This window comes from Pimephales promelas, chromosome 18, assembly GCF_988280905.1.
Source record: "Pimephales promelas chromosome 18, fPimPro1.hap1.1, whole genome shotgun sequence".
Classification (NCBI taxonomy): Eukaryota; Metazoa; Chordata; class Actinopteri; order Cypriniformes; family Leuciscidae; genus Pimephales; species Pimephales promelas.
Genome location: NC_142786.1, coordinates 1,097,423 through 1,124,688, shown reverse-complemented (window position 1 = coordinate 1,124,688; position 27,266 = coordinate 1,097,423). Strand labels below are relative to the sequence as shown.

At 36.6% G+C, this 27,266-nt stretch overlaps 1 protein-coding gene across 1 annotated transcript in view; it reads right to left on the bottom strand.

Moving 5' to 3' along the window:
• Nucleotides 1–26,485, bottom strand: part of slc44a4 (solute carrier family 44 member 4) — an 83,207-nt gene extending 56,722 nt beyond the window's left edge. Inside the window, exons 1-20 of the mRNA XM_089122988.1 lie at nucleotides 26,212–26,485; nucleotides 22,829–22,877; nucleotides 22,013–22,086; nucleotides 20,807–20,885; nucleotides 20,626–20,725; nucleotides 20,295–20,426; nucleotides 18,253–18,313; nucleotides 18,026–18,149; nucleotides 17,053–17,136; nucleotides 16,098–16,210; nucleotides 15,668–15,790; nucleotides 13,953–14,052; nucleotides 13,607–13,699; nucleotides 13,381–13,483; nucleotides 12,986–13,245; nucleotides 12,802–12,896; nucleotides 11,935–12,038; nucleotides 11,767–11,840; nucleotides 10,712–10,782; nucleotides 10,540–10,634 (exon numbers count right to left, since the gene is read on the bottom strand). Of these exons, the coding sequence (XP_088979114.1) occupies nucleotides 10,540–10,634; nucleotides 10,712–10,782; nucleotides 11,767–11,840; nucleotides 11,935–12,038; nucleotides 12,802–12,896; nucleotides 12,986–13,245; nucleotides 13,381–13,483; nucleotides 13,607–13,699; nucleotides 13,953–14,052; nucleotides 15,668–15,790; nucleotides 16,098–16,210; nucleotides 17,053–17,136; nucleotides 18,026–18,149; nucleotides 18,253–18,313; nucleotides 20,295–20,426; nucleotides 20,626–20,725; nucleotides 20,807–20,885; nucleotides 22,013–22,086; nucleotides 22,829–22,877; nucleotides 26,212–26,260 (1,983 nt within the window). The 5' untranslated portion in view covers nucleotides 26,261–26,485. The remainder of the gene's footprint in view (nucleotides 1–10,539; nucleotides 10,635–10,711; nucleotides 10,783–11,766; nucleotides 11,841–11,934; nucleotides 12,039–12,801; nucleotides 12,897–12,985; nucleotides 13,246–13,380; nucleotides 13,484–13,606; nucleotides 13,700–13,952; nucleotides 14,053–15,667; nucleotides 15,791–16,097; nucleotides 16,211–17,052; nucleotides 17,137–18,025; nucleotides 18,150–18,252; nucleotides 18,314–20,294; nucleotides 20,427–20,625; nucleotides 20,726–20,806; nucleotides 20,886–22,012; nucleotides 22,087–22,828; nucleotides 22,878–26,211) is intronic.
• Nucleotides 26,486–27,266: the final 781 nt, after the last annotated feature.

Genomic DNA, 27,266 nt, shown 5'->3' with positions numbered 1-27,266 from the left:
CTGTCGTTTTTTTTTTCGGGTCGAAATTTTGAATTTTGATATCTCAGCTCTGGAAGGGTCTAGAGCCTCCATTTTTGCACTCAGGTCAAAGTCTCACAGCCCTCTATCATAATCCAGAGTTTTGAGAAGATTGGAGAAACTTAATTTTTCACCCGAAAATGAAAAAAAACGTAAGGGGTAACACTGTCGTTTTTTTTTTCGGGTCGAAATTTTGAATTTCGATATCTCAGCTCTGGAAGGGTCTAGAGCCTCCATTTTTGCACTCAGGTCAAAGTCTCGTGGCCCTCTATCATAATCTAGTGTTTTGAGAAGATTGGAGAAACTTAATTTTTTGCCCGAAAATGAAAAAAAACGTAAGGGGTAACACTGTCGTTTTTTTTTCGGGTCGAATTTTTAAGTTTCGATATCTCAGCTCTGGAAGGGTCTAGAGCCTCCATTTTTGCACTCAGGTCAAAGTCTCACAGCCCTCTATCATAATCCAGAGTTTTGAGAAGATTGGAGAAACTTAATTTTTTGCCCGAAAATGAAAAAAAACGTAAGGGGTAACACTGTCGTTTTTTTTTCGGGTCGAATTTTTAAGTTTCGATATCTCAGCTCTGGAAGGGTCTAGAGCCTCTATTTTTGCACTCAGGTCAAAGTCTCGTGGCCCTCTATCATAATCCAGAGTTTTGAGAAGATTGGAGAAACTTAATTTTTTGCCCGAAAATGAAAAAAAACGTAAGGGGTAACACTGTCGTTTTTTTTTCGGGTCGAATTTTTAAGTTTCGATATCTCAGCTCTGGAAGGGTCTAGAGCCTCCATTTTTGCACTCAGGTCAAAGTCTCGTGGCCATATATCATAATCCAGAGTTTTGAGAAGATTGGAGAAACTTAATTTTTGGCCCGAAAATGACAAAAAAACGTAAGGGGTAACACTGTCGGTTTTTTTTCGGGTCGAAATTTTGAATTTCGATATCTCAGCTCTGGAAGGGTCTAGAGCCTCCATTTTTGCTTTTAGGTCAAAGTCTCACAGCCCTCTATCATAATCCAGAGCTTTGAGAAGATTGGAGAAACTTAATTTTTGGCCCAAAAATGAAAAAAAACGTAAGGGGTAACACTGTCGTTTTTTTTTCGGGTCGAAATTTTGAATTTCGATATCTCAGCTCTGGAAGGGTCTAGAGCCTCCATTTTTGCACTCAGGTCAAAGTCTCGTGGCCCTCTATCATAATCCAGAGTTTTGAGAAGATTGGAGAAACTTAATTTTTGGCCTGAAAATGAAAAAAAACGTAAGGGGTAACACTGTCGTTTTTTTTTCGGGTCGAATTTTTAAGTTTCGATATCTCAGCTCTGGAAGGGTCTAGAGCCTCCATTTTTGCACTCAGGTAAAAGTCTCGTGGCCCTCTATCATAATCCAGAGTTTTGAGAAGATTGGAGAAACTTAATTTTTGGCCCGAAAATGAAAAAAAACGTAAGGGGTAACACTGTCGTTTTTTTTTCGGGTCGAATTTTTAAGTTTCGATATCTCAGCTCTGGAAGGGTCTAGAGCCTCCATTTTTGCACTCAGGTCAAAGTCTCGTGGCCCTCTATCATAATCCAGAGTTTTGAGAAGATTGGAGAAACTTAATTTTTGGCCCGAAAATGAAAAAAAACGTAAGGGGTAACACTGTCGTTTTTTTTTCGGGTCGAAATTTTGAATTTCGATATCTCAGCTCTGGAAGGGTCTAGAGCCTCCATTTTTGCACTCAGGTCAAAGTCTCGTGGCCCTCTATCATAATCCAGAGTTTTGAGAAGATTGGAGAAACTTAATTTTTTGCCCGAAAATGAAAAAAAACGTAAGGGGTAACACTGTCGTTTTTTTTTCGGGTCGAATTTTTAAGTTTCGATATCTCAGCTCTGGAAGGGTCTAGAGCCTCCATTTTTGCACTCAGGTCAAAGTCTCACAGCCCTCTATCATAATCCAGAGTTTTGAGAAGATTGGAGAAACTTAATTTTTCGCCCGAAAATGAAAAAAAAACGTAAGGGGTAACACTGTCGTTTTTTTTTTCGGGTCGAAATTTTGAATTTTGATATCTCAGCTCTGGAAGGGTCTAGAGCCTCCATTTTTGCACTCAGGTCAAAGTCTCACAGCCCTCTATCATAATCCAGAGTTTTGAGAAGATTGGAGAAACTTAATTTTTCGCCCGAAAATGAAAAAAAACGTAAGGGGTAACACTGTCGTTTTTTTTTTTCGGGTCGAAATTTTGAATTTCGATATCTCAGCTCTGGAAGGGTCTAGAGCCTCCATTTTTGCACTCAGGTCAAAGTCTCACAGCCCTCTATCATAATCCAGAGTTTTGAGAAGATTGGAGAAACTTAATTTTTCACCCGAAAATGAAAAAAAACGTAAGGGGTAACACTGTCGTTTTTTTTTCGGGTCGAAATTTTGAATTTCGATATCTCAGCTCTGGAAGGGTCTAGAGCCTCCATTTTTGCACTCAGGTCAAAGTCTCACAGCCCTCTATCATAATCTAGAGTTTTGAGAAGATTGGAGAAACTTAATTTTTTGCCCGAAAATGAAAAAAAACGTAAGGGGTAACACTGTCGTTTTTTTTTCGGGTCGAATTTTTAAGTTTCGATATCTCAGCTCTGGAAGGGTCTAGAGCCTCCATTTTTGCACTCAGGTCAAAGTCTCACAGCCCTCTATCATAATCTAGAGTTTTGAGAAGATTGGAGAAACTTAATTTTTGGCCCGAAAATGAAAAAAAACGTAAGGGGTAACACTGTCGTTTTTTTTTCGGGTCGAAATTTTAAGTTTCGATATCTCAGCTCTGGAAGGGTCTAGAGCCTCCATTTTTGCACTCAGGTCAAAGTCTCACAGCCCTCTATCATAATCCAGAGTTTTGAGAAGATTGGAGAAACTTAATTTTTTGCCCGAAAATGAAAAAAAACGTAAGGGGTAACACTGTCGTTTTTTTTTTCGGGTCGAAATTTTGAGTTTCGATATCTCAGCTCTGGAAGGGTCTAGAGCCTCCATTTTTGCACTCAGGTCAAAGTCTCACAGCCCTCTATCATAATCCAGAGTTTTGAGAAGATTGGAGAAACTTAATTTTTGGCCCGAAAATGAAAAAAAACGTAAGGGGTAACACTGTCGTTTTTTTTTTCGGGTCGAAATTTTGAGTTTCGATATCTCAGCTCTGGAAGGGTCTAGAGCCTCCATTTTTGCACTCAGGTCAAAGTCTCACAGCCCTCTATCATAATCCAGAGTTTTGAGAAGATTGGAGAAACTTAATTTTTGGCCCGAAAATGAAAAAAAACGTAAGGGGTAACACTGTCGTTTTTTTTTTTCGGGTCGAAATTTTGAGTTTCGATATCTCAGCTCTGGAAGGGTCTAGAGCCTCCATTTTTGCACTCAGGTCAAAGTCTCACAGCCCTCTATCATAATCCAGAGTTTTGAGAAGATTGGAGAAACTTAATTTTTGGCCCGAAAATGAAAAAAAACGTAAGGGGTAACACTGTCGTTTTTTTTTCGGGTCGAAATTTTGAGTTTCGATATCTCAGCTCTGGAAGGGTCTAGAGCCTCCATTTTTGCACTCAGGTCAAAGTCTCACAGCCCTCTATCATAATCCAGAGCTTTGAGAAGATTGGAGAAACTTAATTTTTGGCCCAAAAATGAAAAAAAACGTAAGGGGTAACACTGTCGTTTTTTTTTTCGGGTCGAATTTTTAAGTTTCGATATCTCAGCTCTGGAAGGGTCTAGAGCCTCCATTTTTGCACTCAGGTCAAAGTCTCACAGCCCTCTATCATAATCCAGAGTTTTGAGAAGATTGGAGAAACTTAATTTTTGGCCCAAAAATGAAAAAAAACGTAAGGGGTAACACTGTCGTTTTTTTTTCGGGTCGAAATTTTGAATTTCGATATCTCAGCTCTGGAAGGGTCTAGAGCCTCCATTTTTGCACTCAGGTCAAAGTCTCACAGCCCTCTATCATAATCCAGAGTTTTGAGAAGATTGGAGAAACTTAATTTTTGGCCCGAAAATGAAAAAAAACGTAAGGGGTAACACTGTCGTTTTTTTTTCGGGTCGAAATTTTGAGTTTCGATATCTCAGCTCTGGAAGGGTCTAGAGCCTCCATTTTTGCACTCAGGTCAAAGTCTCACAGCCCTCTATCATAATCCAGAGTTTTGAGAAGATTGGAGAAACTTAATTTTTGGCCCGAAAATGAAAAAAAACGTAAGGGGTAACACTGTCGTTTTTTTTTCGGGTCGAAATTTTGAATTTCGATATCTCAGCTCTGGAAGGGTCTAGAGCCTCCATTTTTGCACTCAGGTCAAAGTCTCGTGGTCCTCTATCATAATCCAGAGTTTTGAGAAGATTGGAGAAATTTAATTTTTGGCCCGAAAATGAAAAAAAACGTAAGGGGTAACACTGTCGTTTTTTTTTTCGGGTCGAAATTTTGAATTTTGATATCTCAGCTCTGGAAGGGTTTAGAGCCTCCATTTTTGCACTCAGGTCAAAGTCTCACAGCCCTCTATCATAATCCAGAGTTTTGAGAAGATTGGAGAAACTAAATTTTTGGCCCGAAAATGAAAAAAAACGTAAGGGGTAACACTGTCGTTTTTTTTTTCGGGTCGAAATTTTGAATTTTGATATCTCAGCTCTCGAAGGGTCTAGAGCCTCCATTTTTGCACTCAGGTCAAAGTCTCACAGCCCTCTATCATAATCCAGAGTTTTGAGAAGATTGGAGAAACTTAATTTTTCACCCGAAAATGAAAAAAAACGTAAGGGGTAACACTGTCGTTTTTTTTTTCGGGTCGAAATTTTGAATTTCGATATCTCAGCTCTGGAAGGGTCTAGAGCCTCCATTTTTGCACTCAGGTCAAAGTCTCACAGCCCTCTATCATAATCTAGTGTTTTGAGAAGATTGGAGAAACTTAATTTTTTGCCCGAAAATGAAAAAAAACGTAAGGGGTAACACTGTCGTTTTTTTTTTCGGGTCGAAATTTTGAGTTTCGATATCTCAGCTCTGGAAGGGTCTAGAGCCTCCATTTTTGCACTCAGGTCAAAGTCTCGTGGCCCTCTATCATAATCCAGAGTTTTGAGAAGATTGGAGAAACTTAATTTTTGGCCCGAAAATGAAAAAAAAACGTAAGGGGTAACACTGTCGTTTTTTTTTCGGGTCGAAATTTAGAATTTCGATATCTCAGCTCTGGAAGGGTCTAGAGCCTCCATTTTTGCACTCAGGTCAAAGTCTCACAGCCCTCTATCATAATCCAGAGCTTTGAGAAGATTGGAGAAACTTAATTTTTGGCCCAAAAATGAAAAAAACGTAAGGGGTAACACTGTCGTTTTTTTTTTCGGGTCGAAATTTTGAATTTCGATATCTCAGCTCTGGAAGGGTCTAGAGCCTCCATTTTTGCACTCAGGTCAAAGTCTCACAGCCCTCTATCATAATCCAGAGTTTTGAGAAGATTGGAGAAACTTAATTTTTCGCCCGAAAATGAAAAAAAAACGTAAGGGGTAACACTTTCGTTTTTTTTTCGGGTCGAAATTTAGAATTTCGATATCTCAGCTCTGGAAGGGTCTAGAGCCTCCATTTTTGCACTCAGGTCAAAGTCTCACAGCCCTCTATCATAATCCAGAGCTTTGAGAAGATTGGAGAAACTTAATTTTTGGCCCAAAAATGAAAAAAACGTAAGGGGTAACACTGTCGTTTTTTTTTTCGGGTCGAAATTTTGAATTTCGATATCTCAGCTCTGGAAGGGTCTAGAGCCTCCATTTTTGCACTCAGGTCAAAGTCTCACAGCCCTCTATCATAATCCAGAGTTTTGAGAAGATTGGAGAAACTTAATTTTTCGCCCGAAAATGAAAAAAAACGTAAGGGGTAACACTGTCGTTTTTTTTTTCGGGTCGAAATTTTGAATTTTGATATCTCAGCTCTGGAAGGGTCTAGAGCCTCCATTTTTGCACTCAGGTCAAAGTCTCACAGCCCTCTATCATAATCCAGAGTTTTGAGAAGATTTGAGAAACTTAATTTTTGGCCCGAAAATGAAAAAAAACGTAAGGGGTAACACTGTCGTTTTTTTTTTCGGGTCGAAATTTTGAATTTCGATATCTCAGCTCTGGAAGGGTCTAGAGCCTCCATTTTTGCACTCAGGTCAAAGTCTCACAGCCCTCTCTCATAATCCAGAGTTTTGAGAAGATTGGAGAAACTTAATTTTTCGCCCGAAAATGAAAAAAAACGTAAGGGGTAACACTGTCGGTTTTTTTTTCGGGTCGAAATTTTGAATTTTGATATCTCAGCTCTGGAAGGGTCTAGAGCCTCCATTTTTGCACTCAGGTCAAAGTCTCACAGCCCTCTATCATAATCCAGAGTTTTGAGAAGATTGGAGAAACTTAATTTTTCGCCCGAAAATGAAAAAAAATGTAAGGGGTAACACTGTCGTTTTTTTTTTCGGGTCGAAATTTTGAATTTTGATATCTCAGCTCTGGAAGGGTCTAGAGCCTCCATTTTTGCACTCAGGTCAAAGTCTCACAGCCCTCTATCATAATCCAGAGTTTTGAGAAGATTGGAGAAACTTAATTTTTCGCCCGAAAATGAAAAAAAACGTAAGGGGTAACACTGTCGTTTTGTTTTCGGGTCGAAATTTTGAATTTCGATATCTCAGCTCTGGAAGGGTCTAGAGCCTCCATTTTTGCACTCAGGTCAAAGTCTCACAGCCCTCTATCATAATCCAGAGTTTTGAGAAGATTGGAGAAACTTAATTTTTCGCCCGAAAATGAAAAAAAATGTAAGGGGTAACACTGTCGTTTTTTTTTTCGGGTCGAAATTTTGAATTTTGATATCTCAGCTCTGGAAGGGTCTAGAGCCTCCATTTTTGCACTCAGGTCAAAGTCTCACAGCCCTCTATCATAATCCAGAGTTTTGAGAAGATTGGAGAAACTTAATTTTTGGCCCGAAAATGAAAAAAAACGTAAGGGGTAACACTGTCGTTTTTTTTTTCGGGTCGAAATTTTGAATTTTGATATCTCAGCTCTGGAAGGGTCTAGAGCCTCCATTTTTGCACTCAGGTAAAAGTCTCACAGCCCTCTATCATAATCCAGAGTTTTGAGAAGATTGGAGAAACTTAATTTTTGGCCCAAAAATGAAAAAAAACGTAAGGGGTAACACTGTCGTTTTTTTTTCGGGTCGAAATTTTGAATTTCGATATCTCAGCTCTGGAAGGGTCTAGAGCCTCCATTTTTGCACTGAGGTCAAAGTCTCACAGCCCTCTATCATAATCCAGAGTTTTGAGAAGATTGGAGAAACGAAATTTTTGGCCCGAAAATGAAAAAAAACGTAAGGGGTAACACTGTCGTTTTTTTTTTCGGGTCGAAATTTTGAATTTCGATATCTCAGCTCTGGAAGGGTCTAGAGCCTCCATTTTTGCACTCAGGTCAAAGTCTCACAGCCCTCTATCATAATCCAGAGTTTTGAGAAGATTGGAGAAACTTAATTTTTGGCCCAAAAATGAAAAAAAACGTAAGGGGTAACACTGTCGTTTTTTTTTTGGGTCGAAATTTTGAATTTCGATATCTCAGCTCTGGAAGGGTCTAGAGCCTCCATTTTTGCACTCAGGTCAAAGTCTCACAGCCCTCTATCATAATCCAGAGTTTTGAGAAGATTGGAGAAACTTAATTTTTGGCCCGAAAATGAAAAAAAACGTAAGGGGTAACACTGTCGTTTTTTTTTTCGGGTCGAAATTTTGAATTTCGATATCTCAGCTCTGGAAGGGTCTAGAGCCTCCATTTTTGCACTCAGGTCAAAGTCTCACAGCCCTCTATCATAATCCAGAGTTTTGAGAAGATTGGAGAAACTTAATTTTTCGCCCGAAAATGAAAAAAAAACGAAAGGGGTAACACTGTCGTTTTTTTTTTTTCGGGTCGAAATTTTGAATTTCGATATCTCAGCTCTGGAAGGGTCTATAGCCTCCATTTTTGCACTCAGGTCAAAGTCTCACAGCCCTCTATCATAATCCAGAGTTTTGAGAAGATTGGAGAAACTTAATTTTTGGCCCGAAAATGAAAAAAAAACGTAAGGGGTAACACTGTCGGTTTTTTTGACGGGGCGAAATTTTGATATCTCAGCTCTGGAAGGGTCTAGAGCCTCCATTTTTGCACTCAGGTCAAAGTCTCGTGGCCCTCTATCAGAATCCAGAGTTTTGAGAAGATCGGAGAAACTTAATTTTTCGCCCGAAAAAAAAAACGACAGTGGTACCCCTTTCGTTGTTGTTTTTTTCGGGCGAAAAATTAAAGAGCATATTGCAGGTAAAAAAAAATATCGAAATTTATAGATAACCTTGTATGAAAATACCATATGAAAAGTTAATGCAGGATTTCAAATGTTTTAAAACAACATAAGGGCACTAATTTAGAAGATAAAGTGAGCGTTTCTTGGATTGCTAGTAAAAACGGCTTTTTTTTCAACATCGCGTCATTTGACGTCATATCAGGGAGCCGCAGCCTCGGCTCAGTGGAGAGCAGGCTGGTGTTCAGTGAGAGCGCTCGTCAGTCAGTGTGTGCTTTCGTTAGTTTTTGCATTTTAATTTATCATCGTCATGGTAAATTATTGTGTTTGTGGAGATTGCAAAAACTCCAGCCTGCAGGACTTCAAGATCGAGTCCACAAGTTTCCATTACAATAAAAGTGACGGTGCTATAGCCTATCTTTCGTTCCTGGTGCGGTTTGAGCAGGTGAAGAGACGGGATTTCTCTTCTGCATCGGCTCGGAAAACGTGGCCGTGTGTAGCGTTCACTTCAGATCAAATGATTAGCATCCCGGCGATATGATGGAGTTCAACATGGTAAGCCGAAGCAAGAATATTGATCGTCGTATACTAGCAATGGCATCAAATAGAGTTATATAGGTAACTTAAGTCATGTAATGCCCTAAATGGAACTTGTAATTGAAAAACAAAATTGGTTGTTTAAATACTCAAATCTTTAATGTTCTGTTTATGTTATAACCCAGGTGAAAAATATGTATTAAAAATTTACCTGAGTATACTTTTAGTATAGAAATGTACTCAAGTAAAGTTTTTATACATTTAATAGTATATAAATCTACCCTAAACATACTAATGTCTGCTGGCCTGTTATATGATCATAATAATCTGTACAATATTGTGAGCACAGTGTATATCGTTAGCGAACGTGTATACTATAAGCACGTCTCTCACCTAAAAGGCACCTGTCCTGTTCTCCACTGGTTCTCCTCACATCACAGCTCAATTTTTCTCTGACCGTTCTGTCTGACATTATCCTGGCCTGTCCCTGATCTCTTTAGCATAGCAGGCTCATAACTTTATGGCTTGATCCGTCATACGAGTATTTCCTCAGCGTCCGAAATGTCATGCGATCCATTGTTTTCCTGTTGTGTGAATCGACGGCTCTCCCGCTCATTGCGTCACGCCCGCCACGCCCATTTTCAGACGTGGAAGTAAAATTTTCTCACAAAAACGACTTCAGAAGCTTCTGTAGCGTGTTTATACGTATATTTTAAAGAAAATCTAGTTCCTACATTGTTTTTCTATGCATTGACTCGTTGGGTCCTCTAACCTGCAATATGCCCTTTAAGTTTCTCCGATCTTCTCAAAACTCTGGATTCTGATAGAGGGCCATGAGACTTAGATGGGAGTGCAAAAATGGAGGCTCTAGACCCTTCCAGAGCTGAGATATCGAAACTCAAAATTTCGACCCGAAAAAAAAAACGACAGTACCCCTTTCGGGTTTTTTTTCGGGCGAAAAATTTAGTTTCTCCAATCTTCTCAAAACTCTTGATTCTGATAGAGGGCTGTGAGACTAAAAATGGAGTCTCTAGACCCTTCCTGAGCTGAGATATTGAGATCTCACGTAGCATTTATCCCATTATAAAAATAATGGGTTCGCGGAGGGTGGAATTTCGGGACGGCCCTTGGTGCCACAGACTCAGGGGGCCTCCCTGAGTGCAGTAAAATAGTTTTCATCCCAAAATTTGGAAAGCTAAGCTTAAAAACCACAAATCCACTATTTGTCCAATAACCCACTATTTTTATGAAAAAATGGGAAAAAAAAATGCAGAAAATGTTTTTAGATTTTTAGCAAAAACACATTTTGTAAGGCTATTTTACATGCAAAGGTTTTACTATTTATAAAGTAAAAAAATACTGTAATGCAAAGATTTCACTTAAATCAACAACATTATGCACAACATCAAATAAACTTCACTGTTGATTTCCTAGAGAGTGAGAACAGGACGAATCATCACACAATGTCGTAAGACCAAATAAGCAAAATAATATTTCTTATTTCTTTTGGCTGAAATAGTTGTCAGGTTTAGTGAGATATTCATTCCATATTAAGTACATGCAAGACCAATCAGAATTCAGTATGCAAATTTGATGACATCATAATGTCACTTAGAAATTGAATGCTCAACATTTGATTAAAAAGTAAATCAGTGGTTTATTTTCTAACTTAAATCTTTTTACAGTGTAAGCAAATAGACCAGGTTTGGGTGTATAAAGCGATGTGAGCGGGACTGAGTTGTGTGTGTGTGTGTGTGTGTTACCATGATGGGCATCCAGTAGTAGTTGAGAGCTGCTGTCTGAAACGTGGTTCCTGTATTGGGAATCCTGCCGGCGAAGAAGAAGAAGGCCAGCACACCTGAGAAGAAACAGAGGTCAGCTGACACTCGTTTGTATGTGCGTGTGTCTGTGTGTGTGTGCATCTCACACACTCACCCACTCCACCGACCACCAGCAGCTTCCCGAAGAACAGCAGCAGATCCGTGACCTTATCCAGCACCACGACCCTGAGGAGCATCGTCGTTACACTCAGACAGAAATTACATCAAATCCAGAAATTCACTCATACTTTTTGTCGTAATTTTAACTTGTCAATTTAGTTTTTTCATGCAATAATTTTGACTTATCTCATAATTATGTCATATACGGCAATAAACACTCATCGTTTTAACTTGGTCTGTCAATTTCTGCTTTTTATGTCAGTTTCAACTTTTTATGACTGTCATAATTTTGATAATTTTTTTTCATGGTGTCATAAAATGTTGACATTTATATAAAAAGTCTAAATTGTCAATTGACTTTTTTTTTTTAAATCGGCAGTTGAAATTATGACATAGGTCAACTATAATTAAGACATAAAAAGACTTTTTGTCAGTTTTTATTTAGTATGTCATCATTTTGACTGTCAATTTTTTCCACATTTTTATCATACTTATAACCAAGTCATTTTCAACTGTAGCCTACATTTTTTACTTTTTGTCAATTTTAACATCATAATTATCTTTTTATCAATAATAAGTCATTATTTAGATTTTTCATCACGTAAATATGACTTATTCACAACTTGAGTCGTACTTGAAATATGTTATAATTTCAACTTGAGTCAATTTGATTTGTCATAATTATTATTTCTTTATCTATTCATAATTATGACATTTTATGTCTTATTTTTGTCTGCCAATTATGTCTTTTTATGGTATTTTATAGTAAAAGCATGATTTTTTTTCCTATGTGAAATGTACTTTCATAAGTTGCAATATGAATTCCAGACACACACACACTCAGCCTGTTCACACCACACACACAGAATCAGTCAGAAAATCACTGCCAATCAGAAGAATCAAACTGTATTGATTGATTGTATTCATTTATTATTTATTTATTCAGTAAAAAATCATCCGTCTTTTTAATGAATTTATATTTCAATGAAATTGATTGATATATTTTGCTATATGAATGTGATTTGTGATGATTGATTGTCACGCGCTCACCGTATGATGTTCCTCATGAGCAGAGAGAAGGCGTTCTTGGCCGACACACAGAAGTTCTTCCCGTACACAGCGATCTGTAATCACACACACCGACAGTTACTCGTGTCTTCATCCAGCTGATGGTGTATGTCTGCGTGTGTGTGTGTGTGTGAGAGAGAGTTCACGTACCATGATGTAAGCGTTCCTGTTGATGAACTTGATAAATTTCTCCAGACACCAGAAGCAGCATTTGAGACAACACATGAGGAACCGCGCGCACGGGTTCTGAGCCGCTGAACACACACACACACACACACACACACACAAATATTAACATTTACAACAGCAATAAACAACAAGTCAATCTATTCTAGACAAACACATTTTTACATCTTACAGTGTTTGAGAAGCCATTTTTGTCAAGTCTAGAGGAGGGTTATTACTTTTAACTAAAACTATTGACGACATTTTTGTTAACTGAAATAAAGCACTGAAATACCATTCTGGAAATAAATTAAAACTTTAAATCAAACTAAACTAAACTTTAAATCCAATTAAATCCAATAAAAAAATTAATATTAAAACTATTTAAAATAATAATAAAAGCATATAACAAAATTACTATAAATTAAATTAAAAATAAAACTGAAATTATAAAAAAAATATTTATTCAAATATTTATAAAAACTATAATAATATATAAATCAAATATAAAAGTTAAAATAAATAAATTAAATACTAATAATTATACAAATAATAAACGCATAACACAATTACTAGAGTAAATTATGAAATAAAAAATATATAATAATAAAGATTAACAAAAAGTATTATATATAAATAATAATACGAAAACTAAAATTCAATAAAAAAATTAATCCGAATAATAATATTTTTTAAAAGATAAAAATAATAAAAGCATATTACAAAATCACTATAGATTAAATAAAAAAAAAAAAAACTCTCTATATAGAACAAAACTCTCTATATAATACCAATCATTTCTTTAGACCGAAGACAGAACCTGCATGAATGCAACGGTTTGCAGTGTCTGACCTTTGAACTTGTGGTCCAGATACTCCAGGATGATGCGGACGAGCTGAACCAGCGTGAGGATCAGTGCGCCGAACGCCAGAGAGCCCACATGATACCTGAGCAAAATCATAACTAATAAGACAACAGATTCACACGGTGTGTGTGTGTGTGTGTGTGTGTGTGTGTGTGTGTATGTGGCGCTCACCGCAGGGCCCGGATGAAGGACTGGCTCAGGGGGAATGTTGGGATATCCGCCGGCTTCCTGAAGGCCCAGTAGTAGGAGGCGAAGGCCCCGGCCAGCGTGCAGTGACCCAGAGCGATCACGAAGTTCACACACCACAGGAACGCCACCACGTTGTAGATCTGCAGGTTGAACAGGTTCTTCTGGAACAAGCCCTCGGTGTTGTAGTTGATGAACACACAGCGAGCCGACGCGCAGCCCGGATACCGGCTGATGTTGAACGTCTGAGGAGGAACACAGCATCAGCACACGTCACTGACTCCTCATACCTGTGTGTGTGTGTGTAGCCCGGATACCGACTGATGGACATATATATATATTGTATATATACATATATATAATGTGTGTGTGTGTCTGACCTCCGGGTCGCAGGTCTCGTTGGCCCGTATGTCGTTGCAGTTTTCCAGCGAGGAGTTCAGCGCCACAACTTTGTACACCGGACCGCCTGACGTGGCCAGATATCTGAACACACACTCGTCAAAGATTCACAACACTACACACTGAATACACAGCTTATAACATTCATATACAGATGAGAAACACACACACAACACACACACTCTCACTCACACACTTAAAGGATACAGCGCTGTGATTCCCCAGTACGACACACACACCAACAGCAGCACAAACGTGACGATGGGATAGAAAAGTGTAGACATCATGTGACCCAACGCCCTGAAAATACACACACACACACATGTTTACTCACTACTCAACTTTAACTCATAAACACACAGAAAACTGTAATTCAAACAATTCAAACATGATCATAATATTAATATCCGTGTGTCCTGGGATCAGCTTCAGCTTCAGCTCGGGACTTTACACACATGTGGCAGGAAGCTTGTGAACACACACACACACACGATCATGTGTGTATGCGGGCAGGATTCAGCGCATGGTCTCTAATAATAAGGTGTTGGTTTACTTGCTGGTCTCCTGGATCAGAGCGATGGCGATGAGGATACGAGTCCTGAGGAAGATCAGCGCCAGCAGGAGAACCGCCTCCACGATACACAGAATAATCACTGCAACACACACACACACACACACACACTCGTCAGTTAACACAGATACAGGGAAAGGTATTATTATTATTACCTACTGATGAATTCTGATGGATAAATGAATAAAACATCACTGTATTGAATTTAATCCATTTGACTTTATTTGTTCATATTTATCCATCAGAATTATTTATATTAATTTATAATAAAGTCAAATGAATTAAATTCAATACAATTAATTCAGTGTCTTAAAATATTTGTTCATATTTATCCATCAGAATTATTTATATTAATATATATTATTTAAAGACACTGAAATAACTGTATTAAATTGAATTGAATCTAAATTTATATAATTCAAATAGAAAAGTTTGTCATGTGAATAAAGCACATTAAAAATAAAAAAGAAATTGAATAGCGATAGCTCTAGTATTTCAATTCCATTTAAATTTAAATTAATTTCTAAATAATTTAAATGGCAATGTTTGTCATTAAGAAATTCAAAATTAAAAGAGAAACTGACCTGAGGTGTAGTTCCAGTATATATTTCAAATATAATTTAATTCAATTTGAATTTACGATATTATAAATTAAATAAAGTTGTCATGCAAATGAAGCACAAATCGGAATTTGAACAGAAACTGAAGAGGTATAGCTCAAGTATTTCAATTCAATTTCAATTCATTTTTAATTTAATAGAATGTTTTAAGTTTGTCATTCGAATAAAGCACATTAAAATTAAAAAGAAATTGACCTAAGAAATTGGCATTCCATAGTTTAAATTATATATAGAATGAATTCAATTTAATTTGAATTTAATGTAGTATATATAAACAAAAAATGAAATATCGTGCAAAAGAACCACATTAAAATTAAAAGAGAAATTGATATATTTAGACTAAATTCTATTTAACATTAACTTATAAGCTGTAGTATAAATGAAATTTTAAAGTTATCGTGTGAAAGAAGCACATTAAAATCAAAAGAGAAATTGAGCTGAGAGATGAAGTTACAGTATTTATATTATATTTAGGCTAAATAGAATTTATATTTAGGCTAAATTCTATTTCATTTCAATTTAATGTAGTATAAATTAAATTTAAAAAGCTGTCATGTAAAGGAACCACATTAAAATGAAAAGAGAAATTGAGCTGACAGATGAATTTCTAGTATTTAAATTCTATTTCAATTCTAATTTCATTTAAATTTTATATAGTGGAAATTAAATTTAAAAGGCCGTCATGTGAAAGAACCACATTAAAATGAAAATAGAAAATGAGCTGAGAGATGAATTTCCAGTATTTAAATTCTATTTCAATGAAATTCTAATTTCATTTAAATTTTATGTAGTGTAAATTAAATTAAAAAAAAGTTAACTTGTGAAAGAAGCACATTAAAATCAAAAGAAAAATTGAGCTGGGAGATGAAGTTACAGCATTTAAAATATATTTAGGCTAAATTCTATTTCATTTCAATTTAATGTAGTATAAATTAAATTTAAACGGCTGTCATGTGAAAGAAGCACATTAAAATGAAAAGAGATGAAGTTTCAGTATTTGACTAACATTTTTGAAACCATCATTGCTTTGATTTCTCTTGTTTGTGTAGAAGTGTGTAGAAGTGTGTAAAGACTCACAGAAGGCCAGCCAGGTGTCCCGCACCTGCAGATACACCTGCACATTGGTGGTGAAGCCCACGTTACTGAAGGTGGTGCTGGAGCCGGCCAGAGACATGTACTCATTATAACAGTACCAGATGCCTGACGGAGGATCACACGATCGTTAGCGCATGCGTTATTAATATTAGACATCAACAATATCATCCGTCGTCCCTGACTGACATTATTCATTAACCCTTCGTTAATCTTCAATTAAATCATGTGCAACCTTGACATGATTCAACATCACAGTGGATGAAGCAGCATTGCGAGATTTCATGACAGAAAATATGCATTTCTCATATCTGCAAATCTGGACAAAGGCTCAGATGAACATGTCAGATATGAGATTTATCACTTGATGATGTCATAGTAGTTTAAATGTAACAAGTTCATCATTATAATTTACCGAAGGCTCCGACCGCCAGAACGCCGACGATGAGGATCCAGATCAGGATGGGTGCGGTGAAGCGCAACAGCAGGAGGAACAGGACACTGACCACCATCGCAATCACCAGACCACTGACACACACACACACAGAGACTTACATCACACTCAAGCCTACACACACACCAAACACTGCCACTCAAAATACTTTAAACTGCAACAAGAATGAGAGTGTGACTCTTGTTGACAAGTGAATGAATAAAGTGTTTTGTTCTGAATTAATTCTGCGTGTGATTACAAGCATGAAAATATATAATTCTATAAAACTATAACAATTTATACATGAATTACATAAATGACACTTGCACAATATAAACTGTAAAAATAAATTAATAATAATATTATTGTACACAGCATTTGTGTGTGTGTGTGTGTGTGTGTGTATATATATTATATACACACAGTATAAGGGTTAAAGTCTAAAAAATATAAACACTTTTTTTTAAAATATAAAAAAAATTTGAACTGAAATAAAATAAATAATAAAATATGTTGTTTAAATGTACTAAAATAACTAAAAATAAAATAATTTGACACTTTAATTTTTGTTTTAAAAATAACAAAAATACACAACAAAACGTAAAAATTTAAAATGAAAAGATAAAATTGAAATACAATTATTTATATATATATATATACAATATTAATATTATTTAATAATATTATAATTACTATTATTAAAATTAATCACATTATTAATAATAATAATAATAATTAAATTAAAAATAAAAGTATGCATCTAGGAGTTATAACTCAAACGTCATATTTTGAATATGATTCAAATACATATAAAAGTACACATTTCAGTGCATAAATAACAAAATATGAAAGCGCTGCATTTGTTCGAGCTCATTGTTTTGTCTGACTCTGAACGTCGCGAGTGTTTGGAGTGTGTGACGCTACACATCGGACTCACGCTACGATCCACTGCCACGACTTGGCGAAGTCCTCGAAGATCCGCAACCCGACGTCTTTGATGTTGAAGCCGTTGGTGATGTCACTGTGAACACAGAATCATGTCAGAACAAGCGCTGAGCAGAGTCACACACACACACACACATCCCGCGTGAGTGTTGCTCTCACCTTTGTAAAGCTCAGAAGACTTTACAAAGCATTTGTGGAAGCTCACAAATGAACCTCTGAGAAGCACACACACACACACACACACACACACACACACACACACACACACACAGACAGAGACAAACATCTACTTCTATACACACAGATTAGAAGCTCTAAACGACTACAGCTACTCGTCCTTCACCCTGCAGAGAGAGAGAGACACTGATTCGACACAGAGACAGACATATGATTGGTCCGACACACACACACACACACACACACACGCGTCTACTACTACACACGGACACTATCTGTCAGTGACTCACTTTGATGCTCCTCCAGCACTGGACAAGAGAGACACGCGTCAGTAAACACACACACACACACACATATTCATCTAAACTCCACAGAAACTAGCTTAATTTGACCTAAACATCCATCCTGACTTAAAAACAACATGTAAATGAAGCGAATCCTCCACTTTGATAGTGAAACAGGTTTTATAGCAGGATTAGTGTGTGAGTCTGTAGTTTATATAGTTCACTGTAAATAAACTGATCCAGTCTATAGTAATTCATCTTTCATATATTGGACAGATTGACGCAGTTTTCAGAGTTTCACACACACGGAGATCATTGCACACATGCAGACTTTTAATGAGACGCACAGAAAATTCATCACGAATAATGTGTGGAAACTCTTGATTAAAAAATTGTGTAATTTTAGTATCATTTATATATTCTAATATTTAATGATATTTGTATTAGTATTGGTATAATTGAGGATGTGTGTGTGTGTGTGTGTGTGTGTGTGTGTGTGTTTACCCGGTCGCATTGACGAGTGCTGCCACAGACTGGTTTTTATCCATTCCATTCAGACTGAAGTTTGTAGGAATGTTACTGGGATTAAACGCATCTCCTCCTAAACTGGGCAAACACCGTCCCAACACTAGAGAGAGAGAGAGAGAGAGAGAGAGAGAGAGAGATGGTGAGGATATTAACAAGAGGAAGAAATAATGTGGTTTTCAGGGTCTTCATCTTCTGTCACTCACCAGAGGACGTCGGTGTGAAGAAATAGGGACACAACTCTTTATTTATGATCTCCATAGCTGACTGAGAGAGAGACAGAGAGAGAGAGAGAGAGATCGAAATTGTAAGAAAACAACCACATTGTTCAGATTTGTCTTTATTAAAGATATAGATCATCAAAACACACCCTCACCATATTTGCTATATTTTCTAAATGTCATACTCATTTGTTAACGAACAAGCATGCATTATTTAATTGATCTTATTATATCTCCATTCAATTATTGCATTGTTTTAAATAATGCATTTTTAGCTAACTGTGATTGTACATGGACATTTCTGAAATACATAACTCAGTTTCCTCTGTTAATAAGAGATCACTCTAAATTATAATGTGGACTCGAGCACTTCTGTGAAGCTGCTTTGAGATGATGCGTGTGGTGAAAAGTGCATTACAAATACATGAATTGAACTCACACACACTCATACAATCACACAAACACTCACTCAAACACACACTCACTCACTCAAATACTCACTCAAACACTCACTCAAATACTCACTCAAACACTCACTCAAATACTCAATCAAACACTCACTCACTCACTCAAATACTCAATCAAACACTCACTCACTCACTCAAATACTCACTCAAACACTCACTCAAATACTCACTCAAACACTCACTCAAATACTCACTCAAACACTCACTCACTCACTCAAATACTCACTCAAACACTCACTCAAATACTCACTCAAACACTCACTCAAATACTCACTCAAACACTCACTCAAATACTCACTCAAACACTCACTCAAATACTCACTCAAACACTCACTCACTCACTCAAATACTCACTCAAACACTCACTCACTCACTCAAATACTCACTCACTCACTCAAATACTCACTCAAACACTCACTCACTCACACACACACTCAAATACTCACTCAAACACTCACTCAAATACTCACTCACTCACTCAAATACTCACTCAAACACTCACTCAAACACTCACTCAAATACTCACTCAAACACTCACTCAAATACTCACTCAAACACTCACTCAAACACTCACTCAAATACTCACTCAAACACTCACTCAAATACTCACTCAAACACTCACTCAAATACTCACTCACTCACACACTCAAATACTCACTCAAACACTCACTCAAATACTCACTCAAACACTCACTCAAACACTCACTCAAATACTCACTCAAACACTCACTCAAATACTCACTCAAACACTCACTCAAACACTCACTCAAACACTCACTCAAACACTCACTCAAACACTCACTCAAACACTCACTCACTCACTCACTCAAATACTCACTCAAATACTCACTCAAACACTCACTCAAATACTCACTCAAACACTCAAATACTCAATCAAACACTCACTCAAATACTCACTCAAATACTCACTCAAACACTCACTCACTCACTCACTCAAATACTCACTCAAACACTCACTCAAATACTCACTCAAACACTCACTCACTCACTCAAATACTCACTCAAATACTCACTCAAACACTCACTCAAATACTCAATCAAACACTCACTCAAATACTCACTCAAACACTCAAATACTCAATCAAACACTCACTCAAATACTCACTCACTCACTCAAATACTCACTCACTCACTCAAATACTCACTCAAACACTCACTCAAATACTCACTCACACACTCAGTCAAATACTCACTCACTCACTCAAACACTCACTCAAACACTCATTCAAACACTCACTCACACACACATTCACTCACTCAAATAATCACACGCACTCACTCACTCACTCACTCAAACACTCAAATACTCAATCAAACACTCACTCAAATACTCACTCACTCACTCAAACACTCACTCAAATACTCACTCAAACACTCACTCACACACTCAGTCAAATACTCACTCACACACTCAAACACTCATTCAAACACTCACTCACACACACATTCACTCACTCAAATAATCACACGCACTCACTCACTCACTCACACACACACTCACTCTCTCTTTCACACACACACACACACACACACACTCACTAAATTAGTGTTTTTCAGCTGGAAGGAAGGGACGCAGAACTCCTGTCTGAAGTAATCGGCTGGTTTTGCGTTCGGAAGGTAGGCGAGAGGAGACAGAGCCCAGAACTCTGACGGACACGACTTCACACACACCTACAGCAGAAAACACACAACCACTGTCACACACAGGTATCAACATTCGCTTATTATTCACATGTTGAACAAAACAGTGTCAATGTCTTGTACAACAGACACACATTACTCCTCAAATTATGAGTGTCTGAGATGCAAAAGTCTGGACATCAGATAACCAGTATAAACCAGTAAGAGGCGCTGGTGGTGTGTGTGGTACCTGTGTGGTGGGACACTGGAGACCCTGCAGAGCCGCCGCCATGATGTTGGTCGCGGTGGCGCACTTGAGGATGTCGAAATACAAGACGCTGGGTTTATCCCTGAGAGACAGACAGACGTGAGTCACAGAAACACACACACCGAGCCCAGAAGATCCGAGAGCGAGCAGCGGCAAAACTCACTTGTTCTGTCCGATCCCGCAGAACATTCCCGTGGAGTTTCTGGGATAAAGCACGTGACGAGGGTCTCCGTACAGCCAGGCTACAGGAATCAGACCATTTCACAGCACACACACACACACATTAACACCAGAAGAGCCAATACATGTGTGTGTGTTCGTTCACTCACTTTGATTCATTAGATTATAATTAATATCCAGAAATATGATCTGATCTATCAGCACTGAACTCCGTCACACAGCCCTGAGCCGTGGTAAAACAACCGTAACTTTAATTAGCTCGATGGAAAAGTCCTTAGACTCTAATTAGTGTTTGCTTTGGACTTCATTAGCTGTAGTTTCATCTCAGCTCATCACAGAGAGAGATTTAACGAGCTCTCACACACTAATACACAGATGTCAAGAGTAAACAATGAAGATTTACATTAGAAATGTCTGAGATCAAACACACACACACCAAAACAAACACACACATTACGAACGTCTAGATTATCAGAATATCAAAGCATTAAATCACAATTTAATCTAAAAAGTGGGATCTTTCGTCTTCATATTTAGTTTATTTTTCTTTATTTGTCTTTTAATGTGTTTTTTAAATAAATAAAATAAAATAAAAAATACAAAACAAAACTGAAAATAGAATAAAACAGAAAATAGAAAATAAAATAAAAAATAAAATAAAATCTTTAAAAATAAACTTAAACTTAAAATAAATAAATAAATAAATAAAATATGTTTATTTGTATCTAGCGCAAAATTCAAAACTGCAGAACTTGTTCCCTTTCATGAGTCTGAATTTGAATTGAAGCGGCCACATCAACAGGAGGAGTGCATTCTGGGAAAGAAGTGTTCTTCCACACACACAGGTCAACTAAAGGTCACTTCCAAACATTCAAATTCAAACCGCAATTCTGCATTCTATTTAAAACATTCTAAATCTGGAATTTTATTTGAATTTAAAATGATAGTAAAAAATATGTTTTACATTTGCTTTTAAAATTTTTTTGTTTGTGTTCCCCACCAATTCTAATCATTATATAGAGAGCTAAACAAACGTGTGGCTCATATCTGCTCTCAGTCTGCAGACATGATCTCGTGTGTTACCCATAACCCCCTGCACTCTCCAGCATTTACATACAGACAACGATTTCCATATTGCTTTCATGTCAAGGTAAAAATGACATCAGCGCTCACAGACACAGAAACTTACCCAGAATGCCCACCACCATGTACCCGACGACGACCAGCATGAACAGAACACAGCATATGATGTCAGTACAGCTCCTGCACACACACACAACACATGACGGACTGAACATTATCATGTGTATTTATTTATTTATTTATTTATTGCATTGTTTGGCGTGATTTTCATGACAATAACACATTAAATGATCATTAATGTACGCAAATTAGTTAAATTAAAAAGTGTTTTACATAATTTCATTGCTGCCTTATTTTATGATGAAAAATATAAATGGAAAATATATAATAAATACAAAATGCAATTATATAAAATATATAAATATAGACTACAAAATGTAGTTATTCTATTTATACAAAAAGTAATTATTAAAAGTTTTTAAAAATTAAATAAAAATGTAATATAGAATAATTAAACTATTTTGTTTGTTGCTCAATTTATTCTAATAAATATATACACACACACACAGACAAGTAAAATATAGTATAATAAATATGAAGTATAATAAATATAAAATAAATACAAATGTAATTAATCTATTTGTTTGTAGCCTAGTTTATTTAAAAAAAAAATGATTATTAAAAGTAAATAATAACAAAATGTTTCTGCATTTATCCACTTGCTAATTTGTTACAAGAAAATCTAGAAGTAAAAAAACCTAAACTTGTAATAAATATAGAATCATTCCAGAATAATTCCATTCAGAATTGAAATTCCATCGTCATGAAAACAAACGCCACAAGGTAAAAACTGATTATGCCTTCAGAAACAGGCTCTTCAAGAGTGTGTGTGTGTGTGTGTGTGTTGTAGATGAGCGGAGACCTGTTGTGGATGGGGCCGCTGAACGTGGCGTCGTACTGGACCGGGGCTCCTGAAAGACAGATCGAGTGTGTTAGACTCACGATGGATCCGTCATATTTACATGCTTAATTTAGTTTTCATACAGCAGGAACTACAGATGAAAAGAAGAGCAGTAATGAAAGAGAAGTGTCCGGCTTCCTCTCAGTGTTGCTTCATTTTCAATATCATTTCAATTCAAAGATGGAGTCGAACTCCAGTCGGCATTTCTGTGCTGCTCGTCCTCCGCTGAATTTGACTTACATTTTTATCTGTACTGTGTTGTATTATGGGTAGTTTTTGTGTGTTTAGTTATTGTAAAGATGTGGGTCGTATTTAATTGTGCTATATAAATAAATTGCCATTGCCATTACTCTTTGATCTTAAATGTTTCTTGTAATTTCCTCCAGAACACTGTACAGTGTAAAAAATTAACTTTCTTCATAAACTTAAAGTACAAGCGATGCTGTAAATGAGTGAAGGAAGCCACAACAATATAGAAAGATTTCCTCAAAGCTCCTGACCCCATGATTCATGAACCACACATTCACCCACAACAGAGAAACACCAATACAGTCTCTTCTGCTCACCAAATCTGTGTTTACGTAATCACAAATACAGTAAAAATCTGAAATATTATTGCAATGTGAAATAGCTGTTTTCTATGTGAATATACAGTTAAGTGTAATTTATTCCTGTGATCAAAGCTGGATTTATCATCATTACTCCAGTCTTCAGTGTCACATGACCATTTAGAAATCACTCTAATATGATGATCTGATGATCAAGACACATTTATGATTATTATCAGTGTCAAAAACAGCTTCATATTTGTGTGGAAACTGATATTTAATTTTTCTGTATTCTTTGATGAATAGAAAGTTCAAAAGAACCGCATTTATGTGAAAGTCATTATAAATGTCACTTTTGATAAATTTAATGCGTCCTTGATGAATAAAAGTATTATTCAACTCAAACTCTCATAAGACACACACACTGATATCTGATGACAACACACATCATGTCAGACCAACCAGTTTCTCAACATCTTTATGTACAATCCAGGATCATGTTACACTAAACACACACACACACTCGGTTATTTGCCTTCAGGACGCAGAACAGTATCCCTGTAAAAGACTTTTATAGCATTGCGTAAAAGAAAGGGTGTGCTGTAGATTTTATAATGTGGTGTTCATTGTGTGAACCATTACAGAGGTTTACAGTAAAACACACACACACACACATATACAGAGTGGAGCACAACAACAAACCTGAACTTAAATAGCAAACAACTGTGAACTATGATTTCCCTGGGATGTGTGTACGAAACCTGACAAACATCAACGTCAAAAATGATTCATTAATAATGTTCTGTTCTGTTAGTCGTTAACATAATATAATTAACTTGACAGAGATCAACACACATCTGATCATTGGAAAGGAAAGAATAGAATGTGGGGCGGAGACTTGGTTCTATACGGAGGTTGTTGATTGGATCGTGAGATGTGGGCGGAGGCGGGTCTGAATGTAAGTGCAGTGGTTTTAAGAAAGGGGCGGGGCTTAAATGAACTAAATGATTGGCAATGTGAAGTATGTCGTTTCACAGGAAAATCGTAATAATATTTTGATCAAAAATGGACGTATTCATGGAAGAATCGTTCACAGTTAGATCAATGATGTCCATTTAGAAAATATGACGCCACTCTATCGAAGTTTAATTAAATCTCACAAAACTTCCCTTTGTGGACATTTGAAAGTCGAGGTATTATTTTATTTTAACACGCAGAACAGGTTAAGGGTTAATGTGTGGGGGAGTGTACAGAAATTATAGCTTTATAAACAATAAAAGTGTTGGTGTGTCCTCCTCAGGTGTGTGTTGAACTGTGTGTGAGTCAGCTTATCTGTCAGGAAACTATTTCAAATTATGTGCACAATCCACCAAAACTGGCTAATTAAGTGCTAAAATGAGGTCAGCGCCTTTCTTTCCTGAAACACAAGGCCAATGTGAGTGTGTGTTTATGATTATGTGATTCTTCCTGGTTTAAATGTTGACCAACAGGCTTGTTACCCAGTAACTGAAGCTCCAGAGAAATGCCTTATCTCCAGCGTTCTCCGACTGAAGCATTACCAAACGATACCCATGATCACAAACAGGTCTTTCTATGCTGAGTTGTGCACTATAACACACACACACATGCTTCACATCTTTCCTGTTGCTAAAATGTTTACAGGAAGAAGATCATTGTGTCATTTGTGTGTTGAAACAGAGGCATGTGAACTCAAGAATGATGAAGAAGACGTCCTTATCTCTCATAGCATCATAAAGCATGTATATGAGCTCTTTCCCATGGCATCATAAAGAAGCACAAATCAGCTCACATCACAGTAAAAGCATATTGTGGCGTCAGAAGTGTGTTTAACAGAAGGGCTGGACCATCTTTTGCACAAGCTCCACTTTTAAAAAACAAATTGGCAAGAGTCCCTGTGAATACACACGTTTACTTTACTTAACTAAATGAGGACGTCTCTATTACAGTTATATATATATATATATATATATATATATATATATATATATATATATATATGAAGAGTTCAGATGCAAAAGCCTCTAAGTGCCATTTGAAATTTTCTTCTAGAATGATCATTTTTATCAAGCTTGTATATTTAAGTTCAGTAATTTCACTTAAATGGCAATGATAATTACCTATTAATTGTTATTTAAGTGAAATTACTGAACTTAAATATACAAGTTTGATAAAAAAAATCATCATTAAAGTATAAAATTTCAAATGGCATTTAGAAGCTTTTGCATCTGAACTCTTCATATATTCCACAAAAACACGACATATTCAACAACTGTTATTTTTAAGTCTAGAAATAAATACATTAAATAAAAATCTTTAAAAGTCTCGGCAAAATTCTATTTTTAGTTGTTTATATAGGCCTATAGCTATATATTCAGGAATATTTTAGAGCTCAGGAAAAGTAGAAACAAATATTATGGATTCACAATAGAAATTTACACGACTTTTAAAGATTTTAGTTTATTATTATTGTTGGTGATTAACTTAATATTTTCATTTGCTTAATTTCCAGGCTTTAACACACAACTGTTGAATTCCCTGATATGATTTACTATCATTTTTCAACATGAGGAAGACGCCAGATCGAGTGAACAAATGAAATATAACACATCACGTGCACTGTCTATCATATTTGATTATAGGACAAATATCGAAACTCTCAAACACGCATGAAATGATCAGTCTGTTGTATCATAGCATTATTCTCCAGAGAAATGCTCGAACTGTCCACAGAAATACACCCATAGTGACAATTGTCGCATTCAGAAACTGTCTTACCATACTCCGAGTTGTTTTGCTCTTCTTCCTCTCGTTTTTTTCCGCCCATCTTTTCACTTTGCGTTCATTTGTTTAAAGTAGCAACCGTGTGAATGAAGTCGAGCCGTTTCACTGCATCTGACGCGATACAGCCAGTCTCGGCGCGCGGGTTTAGTTTCAGAGCTGATGTTTGTCTGTAAATCTTTAGAGAGTAACTAAGCACTGTGTTTGATGACGACACACGACACCTGCCGCTGCGCGCACCTCTGGCTCACCTGCATGCGCGCACGCGCACGCGTCCTCTACCGGTGGTATTCAGAAACTTGTGGAGAAAAGCGAGAGTTCAGGTTTTTCTGTTAAACTATATTTTTGTCAACTATTAACGACGTTTTAAATAAAACACTCGTATATTTTTGATAGATCTTTAGTATAGTGACGCATACATAATCAAATTCAAATAATAATAGAACATAGCCTACGTAATAAAATAAATAAATAATAAAGTGTCCCTCCCTGTATAAAGGAGCGGTCACGTTTACTGTTGTTCGCTCGGCGAATATTCGATCGGTAATCTCGCATGAACACGAACGATTTCGCATCTTGTTCAGTGGTTCTCCTGAACAAGTAAAGCTGCTTGGTTTGAAAGTTTCGAAATTTTGCTTAATGTAACACACTATGAAAACGCTGTACATTATTCACATTTAACCATGTGTAATCTATATTATTACCAATATTATAGATAGCCTAACTCGTTAAACAAAAGAATTATAAAGTACAACTGGCACAGTTTCTGTTTGCAATATTATTTTATCATTAGCCTCATTTCAGCATAATTAAAGACTGGTAACCTTGAGTTGTTGATTCCTCTATAGGCTATACTGACTCTTATCAGTCATGACTCATGTATCTGTACTGACACACTTAAAGGCTGAAAATTTAGGTCAGCGCATGGAGGAAGAATATAAAATATCTGAACACACTTTCCATAAAACACCATCTACAATTCCAGGGATTTTTTTAGGCAGCGGCTATTATGTGCATTTAAAAATAGATTCCTTATATTTACATGAATTCCA